The sequence below is a fragment of the Stegostoma tigrinum genome, chromosome 24 (assembly GCF_030684315.1).
Source record: "Stegostoma tigrinum isolate sSteTig4 chromosome 24, sSteTig4.hap1, whole genome shotgun sequence".
Lineage (NCBI taxonomy): Eukaryota > Metazoa > Chordata > Chondrichthyes > Orectolobiformes > Stegostomatidae > Stegostoma > Stegostoma tigrinum.
Window position 1 is genome coordinate 33,108,852 of NC_081377.1, and position 19,768 is coordinate 33,128,619.

Sequence of the window (19,768 nt, forward strand, 5' to 3'; positions counted from 1 at the left end):
ACACTCCCCACCAACTTTCCACCACACCTGGCACCTTTCTCTGCAACCACACTAAGTGCTACACCTGTCACTTCACCTTTCCTCTCTGTCCATGGCCACAAACAATCATTCCAAATCCAGCAGGGATTCACCTGTACATCTTCTAACCCGATCTACTGCATCCATTGCTCCAGATATGGTGTCCCCCACAATTGAGAGATCACGCACAGGCTTGACGACCAATTCGCGGAGCATCTGCAGGCACCCATCAACACCACCTTTAACTCCCCCTCCCACTCCCTTGGAGACTTGTCAATCCTGGGCCTCCTCCACTGTCAAAATGAGGCCACACGTGAACTGGTGGAAGAACACCTCATATTCCACCCTGGAAGCATACAGCCTAATGGCCTCAACATAGAATTCACCAGCTTCAAAATCTCCTTATCCCCAGACTCATCGCATGACCGGCACTGGCTCTCGTCCCCACCTCCTTGACTTGACACAACCTACTTGTCTTCCTTTTCAACTATCTGCTCCACCATTCCCACTGACCAATTTCTACAAGCCCCTGCCTGCATCTACCTATCACCAACCAACCTACCTTATCCCAGCCCCACTTCCCTCCCTCTATTTATTTCTGAGCTCCCTTTCCCAACCTCCCCCCCGCCCATAGTCCTGATGAAGGGTCCAGACCCAAAATCTTGACTTTCTTGCTCCTCAAATGCTGTGTGGCCTGCTGTGTTCCTCCAGCTCTACGTTTTATCAATGTCATAACAATCTCACTTCCTGTACTCAATTTCTCAGATCAGATACAATTGTTATGTTCTATTGTCTTGCAACTCAATGATCATTCCTTTGATTGATTGCTTCATTTTATCAGTTCAGTTTCTATTTGCTCAGAGCATTAAGGTTCAAATATGGAAACAGCAATTCTCCCTCTACCATCTTATCAAAACCCACAACCCCACTTCAGATTTAGCACCTCAAGTAAACTCTATGGCAAGCAATAAAAAACTAACCCTGACAGCTCATGCTTCAGATTTAAATGTGAATTCTTCTATTCCTGACAGTCAGTTAGTATGATCTGTGTGTGTTTGCTTTCCCTAATAACCCAAAGGCCTTAATAAGAAGCACCAGGGTGTCAGGGAGAGAAAGCAATGGAGTGGATCAGAGGTGAAGCTGCACCAACTGTACCAAATAGCCAAGCATTGTCACTCAAGTGTGCAGTACCTTTTAGGTCTTACCTAGGACTCGGCCAATCAAGCAGAACATCAGCGTGCAGCTTATGAAAATCCAATTCCATTGGTGCTCACCAGCAAGTGTGGAAACACCCAAGAAGATAAAGATGAGTGTCTCACTCACACTGCTCCACATCTTTAGGAAATACTTAATAGTGGTGTGAGACTTATGAGAGATGTTTGCCTCCACATAAGGACGCATGATCACTCCACAGGCAATGAGCCTGAAAAACATAAACCAACAAACAACTTAATTACTGAAACTCTGAAACATTAAGAAATATATAATGCCATGAGAAAAAAAAAGTCCATCCCATGCACCCAAAGGAATAGTGTCTTTTTAATCCTCCAGAACCAACCAACAACCTCAGAACTGCCTGTCTCTCAACCTGCTAAAAACAGTTTGCCCATCTGCCTTCAAACACACACATCCATCTGCCCTTCCTCTCTCAACAATGTTCCCCTTCAAAATGTCACATCCACATCCCTAGAACAGTGCGTCCATGTGTCTGTGCTACCGCCAGCATACAATCCTCCTTTCAACAATTGGCCCATTTTCCATTCCAAACTCCCTTGCAGGAAGCAATGCACAATATCCCCCAGGAAACCAAACACAAAACATTAGCCTGTTCCCATCCACCCAAAGACACCCTCTCACTATTCCAGAGTCACAGTAATATGGTTGACTTTTAAACTCTGAGATGTCCTAGTAGGCCACAAAGTTGTATCACATTGCTACAAAAGAAAACACTGTTGATGCCGAGGTGGCTCAGCACAATCCTCTCAAGGACAGTTAAGAAAAGCCTTACCAGCACACACTCATCTCAAGAATAAATGAAAAACAACAGCCTGCCCTGCCTTCAACAGGAATTGTCTGCTTACTAATCTGTGCTTTGCTGCAACAGTCCTACTACCAACAGTAAGTGCACATTCCCATCAAAAATCACTGAGTACTTTAGACACAGGAACCAAACACACAAGCAAATGCAGAAAATTCAAACAGCTTGTTTCTCACACAGTAAAGCAACACTGACTACTTAATAACTTTGAGGACACTTACGCCATGATTCCTGAGAGATGGAAGATCTCCGAACATAAGTAAGCCATGTAGCTGTAGAGGAAAACGAAGAGAGGTTCGATAACACGAATACGTGATGTAAAGCGAGAAGTGAAGGCAGCGACGAGTCCATAGAAAATCCCAACAAAGACGCCTCCAAGAGCCACCACGAAGAAGGACAGGATTCCCAGGATAATATCCTTGGCGCCAACTTCCACATCATTGGCAAATTCCTCAAGGAGGTGATACAGCACCTGCAAAATTATCAAGCAGATGTGCAGTCACAAGAAACAAACATTTACCTTAATGCAGGAACTGCTTTAGCTGCTTCTTCAATGTTTGGACCAGGTGGTGAGAGAACTACATTCAGGACTGGGGACTCAGGGTGAAAGGACAAGTGCTGGGAGAGCAGGGTACGCTTGGGGTGGTGTGAGGGCAGAGGGCCTTGGACACATGAGGAGTGTTGGGTTGGGCACAGTATAAGAGAAAATCTGCTGTAAGAAAAGCGTGTGAAACAAATTATTGAAATTAAGTGGCAGACAAAAATTATTACACTCACCACAGTAACTGCATCATTGAGCAGAGACTCTCCGAACACCAGAATGTGCAACAATTCATTGATATGAATCTCTTCAAATACAGCTAGCACAGCCACGGGATCCACAGCAGAGATGATGCTGCCAAACAGCAGATTAGGCAGTAGGGTGATGTGTTGCAGTCCAGAGCCTTGGATCTGGCACACCGCATACAGCAGTAACCCAACAAAGGCAGCATTCCACAGAGTCCCAAGCACAGCAAAGCTTAGGATGGTTCCCAGGTTCTCACTGAAAGGTCGAATTGGTAAGAAGTAGCCAGCATCCAGTATGATGGGTGGAAGGAGATAAAAAAAGAATACATCCGCTTTCAAAATGGGTGGATTTTCTCCCACAGCCTTTAGCAGGCCACCCACTATCAGACCCACACACACCAGCAGGCAGCTCTCTGGGACAATTGTAGATAGCTTTGGGAGGAAGTGAAAACCTAAAAATATAAAACAATCATCAGGCAACTGCTAAGCTATTCCAGATAATAACACATTGACAACACCAGATGGGGCACAACAAATATAGGATGCAATATAAAAAGAGACAGCGTGCAATAGACTGGGAACAGAAATTCATCAAAATGTTAAACCTACCTTTAACTCAGCAAGCTGCATTTATATAGTGTAACATACAACTCCATGGAGATGTAAAGACAAGCAGAGTGGGACTGGAAGGAACAGAAAGTTTAATGGCATTAGCGAGTAAGGTCCACAGAAAGAGTAGTGGAAAAAAGGATTGTTATCTGAATGTGAAAAGTACTTGTGATAAGATGATGTGCTAGAGGTACTGATAATGATGAATTCAGATCTAATGACTATTACAGAAACGTTGCCAATTGTAACAATGTCATAAAATAAATGTTCAATCAAAATGTGATAACATTTCAAAAGACAAGGCAAATGGTAAAAGAGACACAGACGCCCGGTGGTAAAGGATGACAAAAGAACTGTGCAAAAAAAGGATCAGACAGTAGAAATGGTAGAATTCACTCAAATACTCCGAAAAGTGTCATTCTACAGAGTTACGGTTTTCATGACAATTGAAACATACGTTTGAATACGTGCCAAAGTAGCTCAAATACATCCCAGAAAGGTTGGCTAATGTGGTGCTGTCATTTAAGAAAGGTGGTAAGGAAAAGCCAGGGAACTGTAGATCAGACAGCCGGGCGTCAGTGATGGGTAAGTTGTTCGAAGGAATTCCGAGGGAAAGAATTTACAGGTATTTGGAAAGGCAAGAACTAATCACGGATAGTCAACATGGCTTTGTGCGTGGGAAATGAAGTCTCGAGAACTTGATTAAGTATTTTGAAAAAGTAACAAAAAGATTGATGAAGGCAGAGCAGTGGGTGTTCAACAAGGTATCACAATAGTAGACTGGTTAGCAAAAAGTGATCGCACTGCATCCAAGAAGAATTAGCTATTTGGGTACAAAATTGGCTAGAAGGTAGGAGACAGATGGTGGTAGTAGAGGTGGAGGGTTGCTTTTCGGACAGGAAGCCTGTGACCAGTGGTGTGCTTCAGGGATCAATGTTGGGTCTACTGCTTTTTGTCATTTATATAAATGATTTGGATGTGAATATAGGATGTATGGTAAGTAACTTTGCAGATGGCACCAAAATTGGTGGTGTAATGGACAGCAAAAGGTTACCTCAGAGTACAAGGGGGCTTTGGTCAGATGGTTCGAGGAGTGGCAGATGGAGTTTAATCTAGATAAATGTGAGGTGTTACATTTTGATAGGGCAAATCAGGAAAGGATTTATATATAAAGGTAAGGTCCTGAGGAGTGTTGCTAAACAAAGGGACCTTAGAGAGCAAGTTCACAGTCCCTTGAAAGTGAAGTTGCTGGTAGACAGGGTAATGAAGAAAGCATTTGGTACGCTCGCCATTTTTGGTCAGTGCATTGAGTACAGGAGTTGACAGGTCATGTTGCAACTGTACAGGCCATTGGTTAAACCACTTTTGGAATACTGTGTTCAATTCTGGTCTCCCTGCTATAGGAAAGACATTGTGAAACTTTAAAGGGCTTAGAATAGATTTACAAGATAGTTGCCAGGGTTGGAGGGCATGAGCTACAGGGAGAGGCTGAATAGGCTGGGGCAATTTTCTCTGGAGCATCGGAGGCTGAGAGGTTAACCTATCGAAGTTTATAAAATCATGAAGTGCATGGATAGGATGAACAGTCAAGAGCTTTTCCCTAGGGTAGAGCAGTCAAAAATTAGAGGACATAGGTTTAGGTGAAAGGGGAAAGATTTAAAAGGGACCTAAGGGGCAACATTTCGCGCAGAGGGTGGTGCATGTATGAATGAGCTGCCAGACGAAGTGATGGAGGCTGGTAAAATTACAACATTTAAAAGGCATTTGGATGAATTTTCAAAAAGGAGGGATTTAGAGGGACATGGGCCTAATGCTGGCAAATGGGACTAGATTAATTTAGGGTATCTGGTCAGCATAGACGAATTTGACCAAAGGGTCCGCTTCCATGTGTAGACCTCCATGACTGCACACGGAGCAGTCCACTGATGCCTGTATGACATAATCAATCCTCAAGACCCCTACCTACTAGCCACATTGTCGTCTATAAACACAACTGTAAAGACATTTGACTACATATCCACAAATACAACAAAGCTGGCAAATCACAGCTGGAACCTCACAATAAACCCAAAATTCTCTCCAACTTTCTAACTCCCATTTTTAGTCTCCTAATTTACATTAAATTTAATGGCAAACATAAATCAGCCAAGTACCCACGGAATAAATCTTCTGTGGATATGTTTACTTTCATGCATGTCATCATCCTTCAGACAACTATCACACAGAGCTTGGCTGATACATTGAGATCCTCAGAACCATCACCATAAAGCATAAACATCTGGAGGTACAGCTGCCTTGCTCTCTTCTATAATCTGCTCAAAGTCCAAGATTTTTAAGTAATTCCAATTAACAGACTGAATCTTAAGCAGTTTGATTGCTACATATAATTATTGTCTTCCTACTGTACCCTGTGATATTAGCTGGACTTTTCCATTCCTCAGGACTCTCTACAGCATACTAAATCTCCTGAATTGAATTCTTAGACAATAATAGTCTACATATTTTCTTTGAGACTTCAGCCTTGCAAAAATATCATGAGTGCAAAGCATTCAAATGCAAAGAAAAAATTCAAACTAACTACAGTACCTTCTCTAGTAGAGGACCAGCTTGCAGAAGAGATAGTAATTTGGGATTTCACATACCCCAAACTGCATCCTCAGAGCTGTGCATAAACCACCCAAGTCACTATGTCAGTTTGTGATAACAGATAAAATTTTATGCATCATTTCATAAATCACAATGTTTTTTTTTACAAATGCCACACTATACAAGCCATGCTTTCAATGCAGCATTGAACTCACCATTAGCAAATGTATCGCAACTTACAATCAGATACTTTGCAGATTAACCAGGTCACGTCCTTCCCCATTTTTTCAAAATCTTGTTAATAGTAATCGTAATTATGTTTGGAGAAACACTAATCAGGCAGTCAGGTTGATAAAATGCAGGATGAAAATATTTCTTTGGCTCAATGACAACCACCTCGTTGAAGTCATGTGCTAACGAAAAATTCACTGTCCTTCAGGTACTTTTATAGACATCACTAAACTGTATCAGCTTGTATTTGTTAATAAGTAATGCGAACAAATTGTTTTGAACTTTAAGACAATGTGTTTTTCTTATCCTAATCATCTAACACCAATTATATCTGACTAACACACCAATGAGAAGCAACAGTAACAACAAACACAAAATACTGCAAACGCTGAAAACTGAAAATAAAAACTGACAACACTGGAAACATGCACAAGAGATGTCAACCCAAAATGTTAATTCTGCTTCTTTCTCTATAGATACTCGGAGATCTACCGAGTCCCCCCAAGTTTTCTGTTTTTATTACAACCAATGGCCCTATTGAATAAATGGCAGATCAATGGATATTCCAAAATGTGCCTAATTATGCCCCATACCAAGCTTATGTATTTTTCATGAAATGTTTAATAAACAGCTTGGAATATGTGGAGCACTTTATGACCTGTGCAGCTACCTCTCTTCAAAGCTATCATTGATAATGCGATTCAATGTTGAATCAGCTACACCAGCTCAGCCTTCTTAAAACTTAGGTGGTGAATATTTGACAGTCAAGATCTTCACAAATCAAAAAACATCCCAGTTTAGAGAAGAGTTGCTGTCATCACCCTACTGTATGGCACTGCAGTGAGATCTAAACTGTGCATTAAGAATGCTAGCGTACTTCCACAATGTCTCTGTCACATCTTCCAGAATCAATGGGAGAACAACTTCAGAACTCCCTTCCTGAAAAGGTAGTGGAGATAGATTCCTTGAATCTTCTTTAAGGCAGAGATGGGTAGATTTTTGATAAGAATAGGAATGAAATGTTTTGGGGCATAGGCAGGAATGTGGAATATTCAGATTAGCCATGAATTTACTGATTAGTGGAGCAGGTTTGAGGGATTTGTGGTCGATTCATTCTTAATTCCAGTTTTTCAAACCACCTTCACAAACATTTGAAGAGAACTCCTGCAACATCAACTGGAATAGACTCGATATAAAATCCTGGTAGCTGAAAACCCATCTGTCCCATTTGATCATGTTTTCACAAATGGCCACCATACTGGGCAGGGCAAAGAAAATGCTGAAAGCCACTTTGACACTGTCCATGAAATGCAGCAGAATTGATGCCTACTCCAGGTGGAGCTTACTACCAATCATTCAAAATTATAACAAGTTGTCCATTAAGCTGCATTACGCTGAATCATAATAGCTTAACAGTGTGAAACAGGCTGGTAAGCTAGAGGAGGTGGATGTTAGTATGGTAGATGTACGAGAAATTTTGAGGAACTTGAAAACAGATTTGTCCCCCAAGCCTGATGGGATTTATCCAAGGATTCTATGGGAAGTGAGGGAAGAGACCGCAGGGCCTTTCGCAATGATCTTTGCATTCTCACTGTCCAAGCGTGTAGTACCAGAAGATCAGAGTGGCAAATGTCATTCCCTTGTTCAAAAAAGAGAAGAGAGCATAAAACATAGAACGTAGAACTGTACAGCACAGTGCAGGCCCTTCGGCCCACAATGTTGTGCCAACTTTTATCCTGAACCCCTATCTTACACTATCATTCGTATCATATATGTGTGGAGTCCATATTAGCATTTAATTTGGAATTAAAAGGATAAATACAACAATCTACAATCTATCCTACAAAGAGGCAGGCATAGCTTGGGCCCATGTGGGTATTCATGGCCACATCCTTTGTCTGTAGGAATGGGGGAGGATCAAGAGAAGTTGTTATTCCCTCTTCCAAAGCTGCACTGGCCCTATCCCCCACCTCTTCCTCTGTTACACTGGTTTTGGCGCCACCTCGTGCTCCCACGAGGAGCTCGAACAGTTCATCCACTTCACTGACACCTTCCACCTCAACCTTAAGTTCACCTGGACCATCTCTGATACCTCTCTCTCCTTGCTGGACCTCTGTTTCCATCTCTGGCATCCACCTGGAAACCAATATCCATTTTAAGCCTACCGATTCCCACAACTACCTAGACTACTCCTCCTCTCACCCACCTTCCTGTAAAAAGGCCATCCCCTGTACCCAATTTCTTCTCCTCCACCGATAACAGCAGGGAGGAAGCTGTTTTTGAAACTGTTCATACATGTGTTCCAAACTTCATATCTTCTGCCCAATGGAAGAAGATGGAAGAGAGTTTAATTGGGGTGGGTGGAGTCCTTGATTATGTTGATTGCTTTCTTGATGCAGTGGGGAAAATAGATGGATTCAATGGATGGGAGGCTAATTTGGGTAACAGGCTCTCTGTAATTTCTTGCGGTCATAAAGCCACAGCTCAAGGACTGTGCAATCTTGGTATTTACAGAAAAGGAAGGATATTGAGGCAATGCAGTCCAGCCCAAATCCAATCAGATTTTGCAATGGATGAGGAAATACAAATACACTAACAAATTTGAATTGGGAATCTTATCATTGGAATGACAGGGTTATTTGAATAAATTAGTAAAATTCTGAAAGCGTGGAACATGGTAGTTTGAATCAGACTGTTTCAAATTATTAAAAGGTTTGAAATGAATAAGTGTAGATACATGATCAAAGATAGAGAGCAAAAGTAACTTTTGTACAATTAGAATTACTGACTGAACAGAAATCACGCAAACAGCATCTCAGATTGGTGGTAGAAGATACTGGGAATTAAAGAATGTAGGAACAGGAAATTAATTAGGATTCTGTTTTCGTTGAAGGTAAATATTAACACAAAGTTAGCCATTATGGGTCGAGGAGTGGCAGATAGAGTTAATTTAGATAAATATGAGGTGCTGCATTTTGGAAGGTCAAATCAGGGCAGGACCTATACATTTAATGGCATGGTCCTGGGGACTCTTGCCAAACAAAAAGACCTTGGAGTGCAAGTTCACAGTTCCTTAAAAGTGGAGTCCCGGATAGACAGGATAGTGAAGAGGGTGTTTAGTATGCTTGCCTTTATTGGTCAGTGCATTGAGTAAAGGAGTTCGGAGATCATGTTGCAGCTATACAGGACATTGGTTAGGTCATTTTTGGAATACTGCGCTGAATTCCCTGTTACAGGGAGGATGTTGTGAAACTTGAAAGGGCTCAGAAAAACTTTGCATGCATGTTGCCAGGGCTGAAGGGTTTGAGCTATAGGGAGAGGGTGAACAGGCTGGGGCTATTTTCCCTGGAGCATTGGAGGCCAAGGAGTAACCACATAGGGTTTTACCAAATCATGAACAGCATGGATAAGGTCTTTTCCCTGGGGTGGGGGGTCCAAAACCAGAGGTGAGGGGGAAAAAGATTTAAAAAGGACTTAAGTGGGGGGCAACTTTTTCACACACAGGGTGGTGCATGGACGGAATGAACTGCCAGAGGAAGTGGTGGAGGCTGGTACAATTACAATGTTTAAAAGGCATCTGGGTGGATGTATGAATATGAACGGTTTACAGGGGTACAGGCCAAATGCTGCCAAATGGGACGAGTTTAATTTAGGGTATCTGGTCAGCGTGGACAAGTTGGACCAAAGGGTCTGTTTTCATGCTGTACAGCTCTATGACTCTACGAGTAGCCTGTTGGTAACTAATGTTTATTGGACTAAGCATCAAGTTTCAACAGTCAACTGTCTGAATAGCTTGTTTGTTTTTAAAAAATGAATGTTGAGGTTTATCCACATTTTTGTATTTCATCATCACCACTGAGTCAGCACCCACAAATCTTGTCTGATTGTGCAAAACTGGTCATTGTTTGTTACATTCTTAATCATTCAAGCAAAGAATATTCTAGTGCCAGAGATGCTGACTGTCTTGGTGCTCCAGATGCACAGGGCTTATAACATGAGACACTTCAGTAAGAAATTATTCCTACTTAAGTGAAAACAGCACCCTTATTTCTTAGAAACATAGTAGGAACTGCTGATGCTGGAGAATCTGAGATAACACGGTGTGAAGCTGGATGAACACAGCAAGCCAAGCAGCATCAGAGGAGCAGGAAAGCTTGATGTTTCGGGTCGGGATCCTTCTTCAGAAATTTCTGAAGAAGGGTCCCGACCCGAAACGTCAAGCTTTCTTGCTCCTCTGACGCTGCTTGGTCTGCTGTGCTCATTCAGCTTCACACCCTTATTTCTTATTTTTGTTTGTGGAAATTGCTGGGAAAGCTGTGCATCCCTAATTGTACTTCCATTGGGTGGCCTGTTAAGCCAATGCAGAGGAGCGTTAAGAGTCAACACCATGGATGTGGAGTCGTATATATGCCAGACAAGACAAGGGCATGAGGGAAATAAAATGCATGATTGCTGAAAGTCTGAAAAAAAAACAGAAGTTGCTGAAGAAACTGCGGGTCTGGCAACATCTGTGGAGGGAAAGCAGAGTAACAATTTGAATCCAGTGCCCCTTCTAGAGAACTGGATGAGTTTTTGATGATAATTGATAATATTGTTAGCAAGACGGGCTTTCTATTACAAATTTATTCATTTAGTTTAAAATTTACCAGCTGCCTTGGTGGAATTTGAACTTGTGCCAACAGTTTTAGTCTGGATTTCTGGATTACCAGTCATGACCATGTCATTACACTACTGACAAGACATAAGTTGGGAGTGTGATGAAATCCTAACGACACTTGGTTTGGCGCAGCTTAAACAACACTCAAGAGCTCAACATCACACAGGATAAATAATTGCACTCATATCACATCAACGTGATCGATACACTGCAACTGTGGTGTCGATGATCTAAATATGTTGCCACAGCTCATCAAGGCATTCTTGATAATATCTCCCAAACTCTTCATGTCCAACATACAGAGTGAAAATGGCAGGTGATGTATGGGATCACGATCAGCACTATTCACACAGTACTCAATTCAGACATACACAAGTTGTTGCTTAGTTGTCATAATTCTTTCCACAGAAGAAACGAGCATCTTCATGATGAAGATGGCAGCAGTTCAAGAATTATTAGCATGGAAGGTGGTCATTCCTATTATAACTTTTTGCTGCACTGGCTGACAAACAGTATCCCAGCTTAATCTCACTTTCAACTCTTGCTCCACACCCATGCTAGATACAGCACTTTAAGGGCATATTCAAGTATATTTCAAGTGTTATGAGGGTTTCTGCTTTAATAATCCGTTTAAGCAGTGAGTTGCAGACTCCCACCACAGGGTCACCATCATCTTCTCAAAGCAAAATAGGGATTGGGCAATAAATGTAGACTTCCCAGCACCAATTGCCTCTCAAAAACGCATTTTTAAAAGTTTTATGTTCAAGACAATAGAATATACCTTTGAAGTGAAATGGCTCCTGAGAGAGCAGATATTGTTCAATTCACACACAAGATAAATAAGTGGGGAACATGGAATTATATGACTGAATTGTTTACTTCCAAGGATATAGTTATGGCAGTTAAGATATAGTTAATTAAGACTCGGGGGCAGGGGATGAAATCCAATTTCTGAATTATCATCACACTCATTGCCTTTGATGAGCAGAACTTCATAAACAAGATGGCAATGGAGCAGGCAGCGTCTGGACTCCACAGCGCAGGCTGTCAATCTGCCCCTTTTTCCCCCCCTTTTCTTCCTCTCTATTTTTTCTCTCTGTGAAGAGAACTTACCTTGGAGCATCTCAGAGCCGGGGTGGAGCGGGGCTGGAGGCCCAGGGTGGCTGACAGCCGGAGCAGAGGGGGCACAGATGTTGGACTAGGGTCTGGCGTGGCAATCAGTGGCTTGAAAGACTGGTCAGACCATATGTGGAAGCTTCTGCACTGAGCTACTACAATGTGATGTTTATCTGTAATTTGTTTATCTGACTGCACGATTTATCCTTTTAACTATGTCTTATTTCTAACTTGTACTATATATCACTGTAAGATAATGCAACTTCGTTTTTATTCCTCTGTTTGTATGTAAGATTTGAACCAAGGTATTTTGTATCTAAGATGCGCCTTGAGAGGCAACACCTGAAACCTTTTTCTGAGTCCCTGTAATTCAGTACATGAGTACGTGACGATAAAGGAAATTCTATTCTATATTTTCTTCCATCTTAGAGCTGCAGGGGCTGTATTGTTCAAAGACAGGTGGATACAAAGCTGGAGACTATCTCCATATTTAGCAGAATTGAGGCCAATCCATAGTGCTTCTACTGACCCTGCAAGTGAAAGCTCCAGTTTTGGAACCCATTCATCCTTATGTAATTAACTGAACTAACATTATAGCTTATTTCAGTGCCTCAGAACTTCAGAAAATATCTTATTTAGTGGCACGGTGGCCCAGTGGTCAGCCCTGATGCCTCACAGCACCAGACACCCAGGTTCAATTCCACCCTAGGGTGATCATCTGTGTGGAGTTTGCACATACTCTCCATGTTTGTGTGGATTTCCTCCAGGCGCTCCAGTTTCCTCTCACAGTCCAAAGATGTGCAGGGTAGGTGGATTGGCCATGCTAAATTGCCCACAGTGTCAAGGGATGCTTAGGTTGGGTGGTTAGATATAGGAAATGCAGGGATAAGAGAATTGGGGGGGGGGGGGGGGGTTGCAGTGTGTACTTTTTGGGATGAATGGCCTGTTCCCACACAGTAGGGACTCTATGACTCTATTTCAGTCTTCCTGTAGAAACTGTTCATGGTCGGATGTATACACTTCAACCAAATGATTTATTCAGACTGCACCGCTCTGAACAGGAGAAAGGTCACAGATGCAGTGTTTTGGAGGAAAGCTGACAGGTTTGCCAATGTTGGTCACTCAAGTAGACTGCAGAACACTCTAAGTTCTTATTGATGCCTTAGCCAAATGTTATACATCAATTAACATCTAAAGTGGATGCTCTTACTGTGTTTTTTGGAGCTTGCTGCCAATGATTGTTGCTATTCCCTACATTACATTTTAAAAGCAATAAATTTGAAGAATTACAATGTCAACAGATGATGAAATGCACTCTAAAATTACAAGTCTTTGTTCATCTTCCCAATCATACCCTCTCCACCAGCACTAATAGCAAGAATTAATTGAGATGTGACAATAGTGCAAGATATTTCTACTTGGGCTGTCTTCAGGACCGCAGAGTCCATGTTATCAGGCACAGAATTCACGGGACAGCTTCACTGTTTTATTTGTTTCTGTAGCAAGTAATTTCAACCTAATCATTCTGCCAAAACAATATTTTATCTCTATGCTGTATCCTCCTGGTTTCCATTTCAGAGCCTTCTTTAAAGGCTTCTCAGTGAAATTGCTCATAAAATCTCAATTGAAAAATATTCCCACCTTAACCAAACCTGTTGGTAAAATCCCTATCAAATGAATGTAATAATAATCAAGAATTAAACTAAAGTTCTTTGCATCCATAACTATGCATTTGTCAATGGACTGTCATTCACAGCTGTGTGTCAATAGGCAGCCGATGGTGACAACACTCGTCAAGCATTAAAGTTTCAGCAGATTGGCCAGTGCAATGGCCAGCGATCCTGTTCAACACCCTTTCGTTCATTACCGTATATGCCAGTATATGGTTTTGTTTGTTAACAAGTAGGTACAGTCCAAGTTCATTGAAAATCTTATAAACAGTGCTTATTGATATCCAAGATCAGCAAAAATTTCAAACTCTGCCATCACGGAATGTTTTCATTCCTCACATGAAAATAAGATGTACTTAAGGCTGCTTCAAATACTCCAAACATGTGGTGTGGAAAATCTACTGGTTTTCTGCAGTCCCACCCTACAACCAACTCTGCTTCTCACAAAACACACAATCTTACGTCTGTCTTTAGCTCCAAGCTACTAATTATATTAAAGCTTAGAATTAGACAAAATGCAACCAGCTCCTTCACACACACTCCATTTAGAATCACAAAAAAAGGCATCCTTCATGAAACACATCATGAAAGCTCAGCAGAAAATGCTCGAGGACTCAAGTCAATGAAAATGTGATACGTTGGACTTAGACCAGTGAGACTGCCTAGTGTACCAGAGCACTGGGGACAGGAACAGAGAAAGAATGCGAGACGTACAAACAGATTACTCCATCAGTGACTTTTCCAATAGTATCACTCCTATAAACCACACCTGACTAAGAACAAATGAATGTTGTGGGAATAGCAATAAGACTGGGGACTGTGTAATATTATAAGATCATAAGATATAGGAGAAGAATTAGGCCATATGCACGTCAAGTCTGCTTTGCCATTTGATCAGGCTTAGATGAGAAAGAACATGGAATTTATGATCGCTGTGAGTAAATGAAAATATAGACTGGCTCCAACAAATCATCTCACGTTGAAGCTTGTATCTTTTTTCATTTGCTTGGGCCCATATATTTTCTGCATTTTCTGGCATATGAAAGTAAATCAGTTCCTTGTTAGTTGCTGCGGGATAAGAACTCTTTCCTCTATTGTCTGTGCAATAAAAGTCACACAACTCCCTCAGGAACTATAAGGAAGGATAGGTACCACACCTTTGATTGCTGCTGATAAGAAGCAAATACAGCCATTTGCAGCACTTTAGACAAATGAAAACAAAAAGCAAACATCCTGAATAATGCTACAAAATGCCAGAGCTCCACCAAAAAGACAAATTAGCCCTTTTACATCTGCAAATGAGATGTGTTTGCGTGCACCTGAACAAATCTGCCAAACTCTGGCCCCACAGATCCAGGAATTATTCACAGCATAACAAAGAGTGTTACTATGTACCAGAGATATAAAACAAAAGCCACATGAGTCAGCAGCTCAATCTTGATAATCCAAACATTCACCATATAGTGAGAAAACAAGGTGTACAGCTGGATAAACATAGCAGGCCGAGCAGCATCAGAGGAGCAGGAGCTGATGTTTCGGGCCTAGATCCTAATTTCTGAAGAAGGGTCCAGGCCCAAAACATCAGCTTTCCTGCTCCTCTGATGCTGCTTGGCCTGCTGTGTCCATCCAGCTCTACATTTGTTATTTCAGATTCTCTAGTATCTGCAGTTCCTACTATCTCATTCAACATATAGAGATTGCTGAAGTGCTCTCAGTGTTGCACTAGACAGCGTGACCGTCCCATAAGCCATTGCTGCACAGCAATGTTCATCCAAACCACTGCCAGATGATCTTTCGGTCAAAGATATGTTACATACAAACTGTTCCATGAAGACATGTGGTACAGCAGAGTCAAATTGGATGGAACAATCTTCGGCAACATAGCCAGACGCATCCTTCACAACCTTCACTGGCACAGACAGAATTTCAATAGTATTTGGTGTTTGTGTTCCGATGGCCTACGAACAGATAAGTGTATCAACACATAAAGGTGACCATCAGGAAGAAGTGGCATTGAGTAAGTTTATCCTCCTTGAGAGATTTGCATAAAATGTCCATGTGAACATTGTGCATTCTCATTCTCTAGATAAATATGATGATAGATCTGACTATGTTGCCACAGAATGCTTCATTCAGTTGGACCATGCTGTGTGCTACCTGTCAATCATGTAAATTTTAAGCAATATAACATCTCTGGTCACAGATCCACCCATGTATTGGTGTACACATAACATCTTTGAAGAACTAGTTGAAAGTGCAAAGTGATTCATTTTGGAAAGTTGAATCTGTATGCAGAATACAGGGTTAATGACAGGATTCTTGGCAGTGTGGAGGAACAGAGGGATCTTGGGGTCCACGACCATAGATCCCTCAAAGTTGGTACCCAAGATGACAGGGTTGTTAAGAAAGCATATGGGTGTGTTGGCTTTCATTAGCAGGGGAGTTGAGTTTGACAGCCATGAGGTTATGCTTCAATGGTTGTTCTATGAAAGCCCGGTTAGACTACAGTTGGGATTTTGTTTTCAGTTCTGGTTCCCTCATTATAGGAAGGATGTGGAAGCTTTAGAGAGGGTGCAGAGGAGATTTATCAGGATGCTACCTAGACTGGAGGGCAGGTCTTATAAGAAAAGGTTGAGAGAGCTAGGACTTTTCTCACTGGAGCGAAAGAAGAATGAGAAGTGACTTGATAGAGGAGTACAGGATGATGACAGGCATTGATAGAGCGAATAGCCAGAGACTTTTTCCCAGGGCGGAAATGACTATTACAAGGGAGCATAGTTTTAAGGTGATTGGAGGAAGGTTGTGATGCGAGGGAATCATCCTATCAATTTCTTCATACACAAAATGTCTCTGCCACTGTATCCTGGCCTCAGGGCATCTGCAGTAGGAGGAAACCAGTGCTCATGTGCTTCTGAAATATGCCTTTGTAAAGAACGTTTAGTTTTTGTCAAGCAGCTCTGCAACACATGCTATACATTCCAGAAGGATGTCTGGCATAAAACAGGAATTATAACTTAGAATTCTAACTATAGTTTGGCTTCTTAAATACACTATAGAAGAATGTCAACTCTATTGCACTTCATTCAATGACAAATTTGAATTACTCCATGATAAAATGTGCAAACTTTATACATTTTTTTGTGAAACTGCAAAATAAAACTGTTGTTAAATGAAAGAAATCTAAGGAGCAATTCCTAATTCTGGATAGTTTAATAAGATTGTTAGAACAAGGTGCAGCCAACTCAAAACACAGGACACTAAGCTGGTTTCCACTCATTAATCCTGCTCACTGAAGATAAATGCCACATCCACATATGCAGAAATACACTACATGCTGAGGGGAGCAGGCACATGGGACGAATGCACCCAAAGGAGTTCTGCCAGTGTAAATGCTGCCAATATCTGTAATCTCCAATTCTTTCAGTCATTTCTCTAATCCAACCTCAGGCCTCTACAGCAGTACTGGCCAAACGACTGGCAGTGTTCTTGGTGGGCCATCCTCCTAAATCTGCTGTCATACTTTCCACCACTTCTGTGAGGAAGTTATGCACTTCTTTGAGGCTGGATGGATGTGACCAGATATTCTATTGCTCCCTATTTTCACAACAGCAACATTCCAAAATTGAATATTCACATTCAAAGAGATGGCTAGGGGTGATCTTCTGGAATTTAACACTGTGTCCAGAAATAACACACAAGCCATTGATGATGTGGGTGAAGTTTAATGAGAATCCCTAATAGTAGAGATTCACGTACAAGCATATAAGAATAGTAGACCATATGGCATAATGATCGTTTTCCACAATTCAAATCAACACTTGCTAATCTTGGGTTTCAAAGTCCACTTTCTCACCTGCTCCCCATATCTTTCGACTTCCTCAAAACCAAAAAAAGGTTTATGCTGGATGCAAATGTATTCAAAATGAAGGCTCTTCAACATACCGGGTCACAGACTTCCAAATGCTGACCCTACCGTTTGAATGAAGTGATTTATCTTCACCTTACTCTATAAATGATCAGTTTCTGGTCCTGAGACTGTACCTTTGAGGGGAAGGGGACAAAATGTGCAGATCCAAGGAATGGGCCAGAGCCGGCACTCAGATGACGGGCCGAATGGACACCGACGCTGTAAAATTCTGGGTTTCGGGGGCGGGGGGAAAGACAGGTCGTGGTAGTAAAAGAGAGAGAGAGAGAGAGAAAAAGGATCGACCTGCGTCCGTATGTCGCCAGGACATACCTGTCCCAGTCACCCACCTAGTTTCAGGACGGAGGCCAACAGGATCCACAGCGCCACAACGAACGGGGACCTGACATGACCGAAGTCGACGGTCACCACCGGGAAGGCCTTGCTGCTCTTGTTACTGTGATGAGTTCTCGAGCTTTCGGACTCATTCGCCTCAGTTTCCGGGGCCGAAGCCGGTGTTCCTGAACACAGGTTCAACAGAACCAAGGAGACGAGCAGCAGCCACACAAGGGAAAGCCGGGTACACATCTGCACCCAGATGGGAGCCGCCATAAGCAGCATCCCAACTGTGACTAACGCTAGGGAGCAGAACCGACAACTGAATCCAGCAGCAGTCCGCCAACTGCCAGCTGCAGCGCCACCTACAGCCCCGGAGGACTGAACAATCCGACCACAGCGAAGGAACCAGCGAGCACTTTGTTGTCGGGTTGGAGCAATCCTTCCCAATTTTTTGTTTCCCTCCGCCCCCCCCAACTATAACCATATTTCAGTGCTTGAAAACTGTTGCGGCGACTCAGTGAAAGCAATGGCTGTTCTAACTCAGTCATGGAGCCGTTAACAGATTTTGCCTCAGATTTTGTGACCCAGCCCGATCTCACCTACTAAAATTCAAACAGAAGCCCTGCAAGTTACAGCACTTGAGGTCTATATCCATAAACTTTCAAAATCCGTTGAACATTCTTGCCTCGATGACCCTTTCAGGCATTAAAAAATGCATACCGGATTCTGCCCCAAAACGTTTTCCCTCATCTCTCCCATAATGTTGCTGCAAATCACTTAAACCTACGCCCCCTAGTCACTGACCTCCCTGCTAAGGTAAACAGGCAATTTATGTCTCCTCTACCACGGTCCATCACAATTTTATACATTTCAGTCAAATCTCTGATCAGCCCCTCTGTTCCAAGGAGAAAAGCCCCAGGCTATTCAATCTTTCCAGGTAACATCCACTTACAGACCCAGAGATAATGGGAACTGCAGATGCTGGAGAATCCAAGAAAACAAAGTGTGGAGCTGGATGAACACAGCAGGCCCAGCAGCATCTCAGGAGCACAAAAGCTGACGTTTTGGGCCTAGACCCTTCATCAGAGGTCTAGGCCCAAAACGTCAGCTTTTGTGCTCCTGAGATGCTGCTTGGCCTGCTGTGTTCATCCAGCCTCACATTTCATTATCTTGGATTCTCCAGCATCTGCAGTTCCCATTGTCACTATCACCACACATCCACAATCAGTATCCTGTTCCTGCCTTATCCCCATAACCCTTGATTCCACTATCTTTAAGAGCTCTATCCATCTCTTTCTCGAAATTATCCAGAGAGTTGACCTCCACTGCCTTCTGGGGCAGAGCATTCCATATATCCACCACTCTCTGGGTGAAGAGGTTTTTCCTCAACTCTGTTCTAAATGGCCTACCCCTTATTTTTAAACTGTGTCCTCTGGTTCTGGACTCACCCATCAGCGGAAGCATGCTTCCTGCCTCCAGAGTGTCCAATCCCTTAATAATCTTATACGTCTCAATCAGATCCCCGCTCATCCTTCTAAACTCAAGTGTATACAAGCCCAGTCGCTCCAATCTTTCAACATATGATAGTCCCGCCATTCCGGGAATTGACCTCGTGAACCTACGCTGCACTCCCTCAATAGCAAGAATGTCCTTCCTCAAATTTGGAGACCAAAACTGCACACAATACTCCAGGTGCAGTCTCACCAGGACCCTGTACAGCTGCAGAAGGACCTCTTTGCTCCTATACTCAATTCCTCTTGTCATGAAGGCCAGCATGCTATTAGCTTTCTTCACTACCTGCTGTACCTGCATGC

The 19,768-nt window shown here is 42.4% G+C and overlaps 1 protein-coding gene across 1 annotated transcript in view; it reads right to left on the bottom strand.

Moving 5' to 3' along the window:
* LOC125464945 (sodium/hydrogen exchanger 1) overlaps positions 1-18,268 on the bottom strand; it is a 53,725-nt gene extending 35,457 nt beyond the window's left edge. Inside the window, exons 1-4 of the mRNA XM_048557901.2 lie at positions 17,966-18,268; positions 2,834-3,294; positions 2,278-2,528; positions 1,224-1,441 (exon numbers count right to left, since the gene is read on the bottom strand). Coding sequence (XP_048413858.1) covers positions 1,224-1,441; positions 2,278-2,528; positions 2,834-3,294; positions 17,966-18,236 — 1,201 coding nt within the window. The 5' untranslated portion in view covers positions 18,237-18,268. The remainder of the gene's footprint in view (positions 1-1,223; positions 1,442-2,277; positions 2,529-2,833; positions 3,295-17,965) is intronic.
* Positions 18,269-19,768: the final 1,500 nt, after the last annotated feature.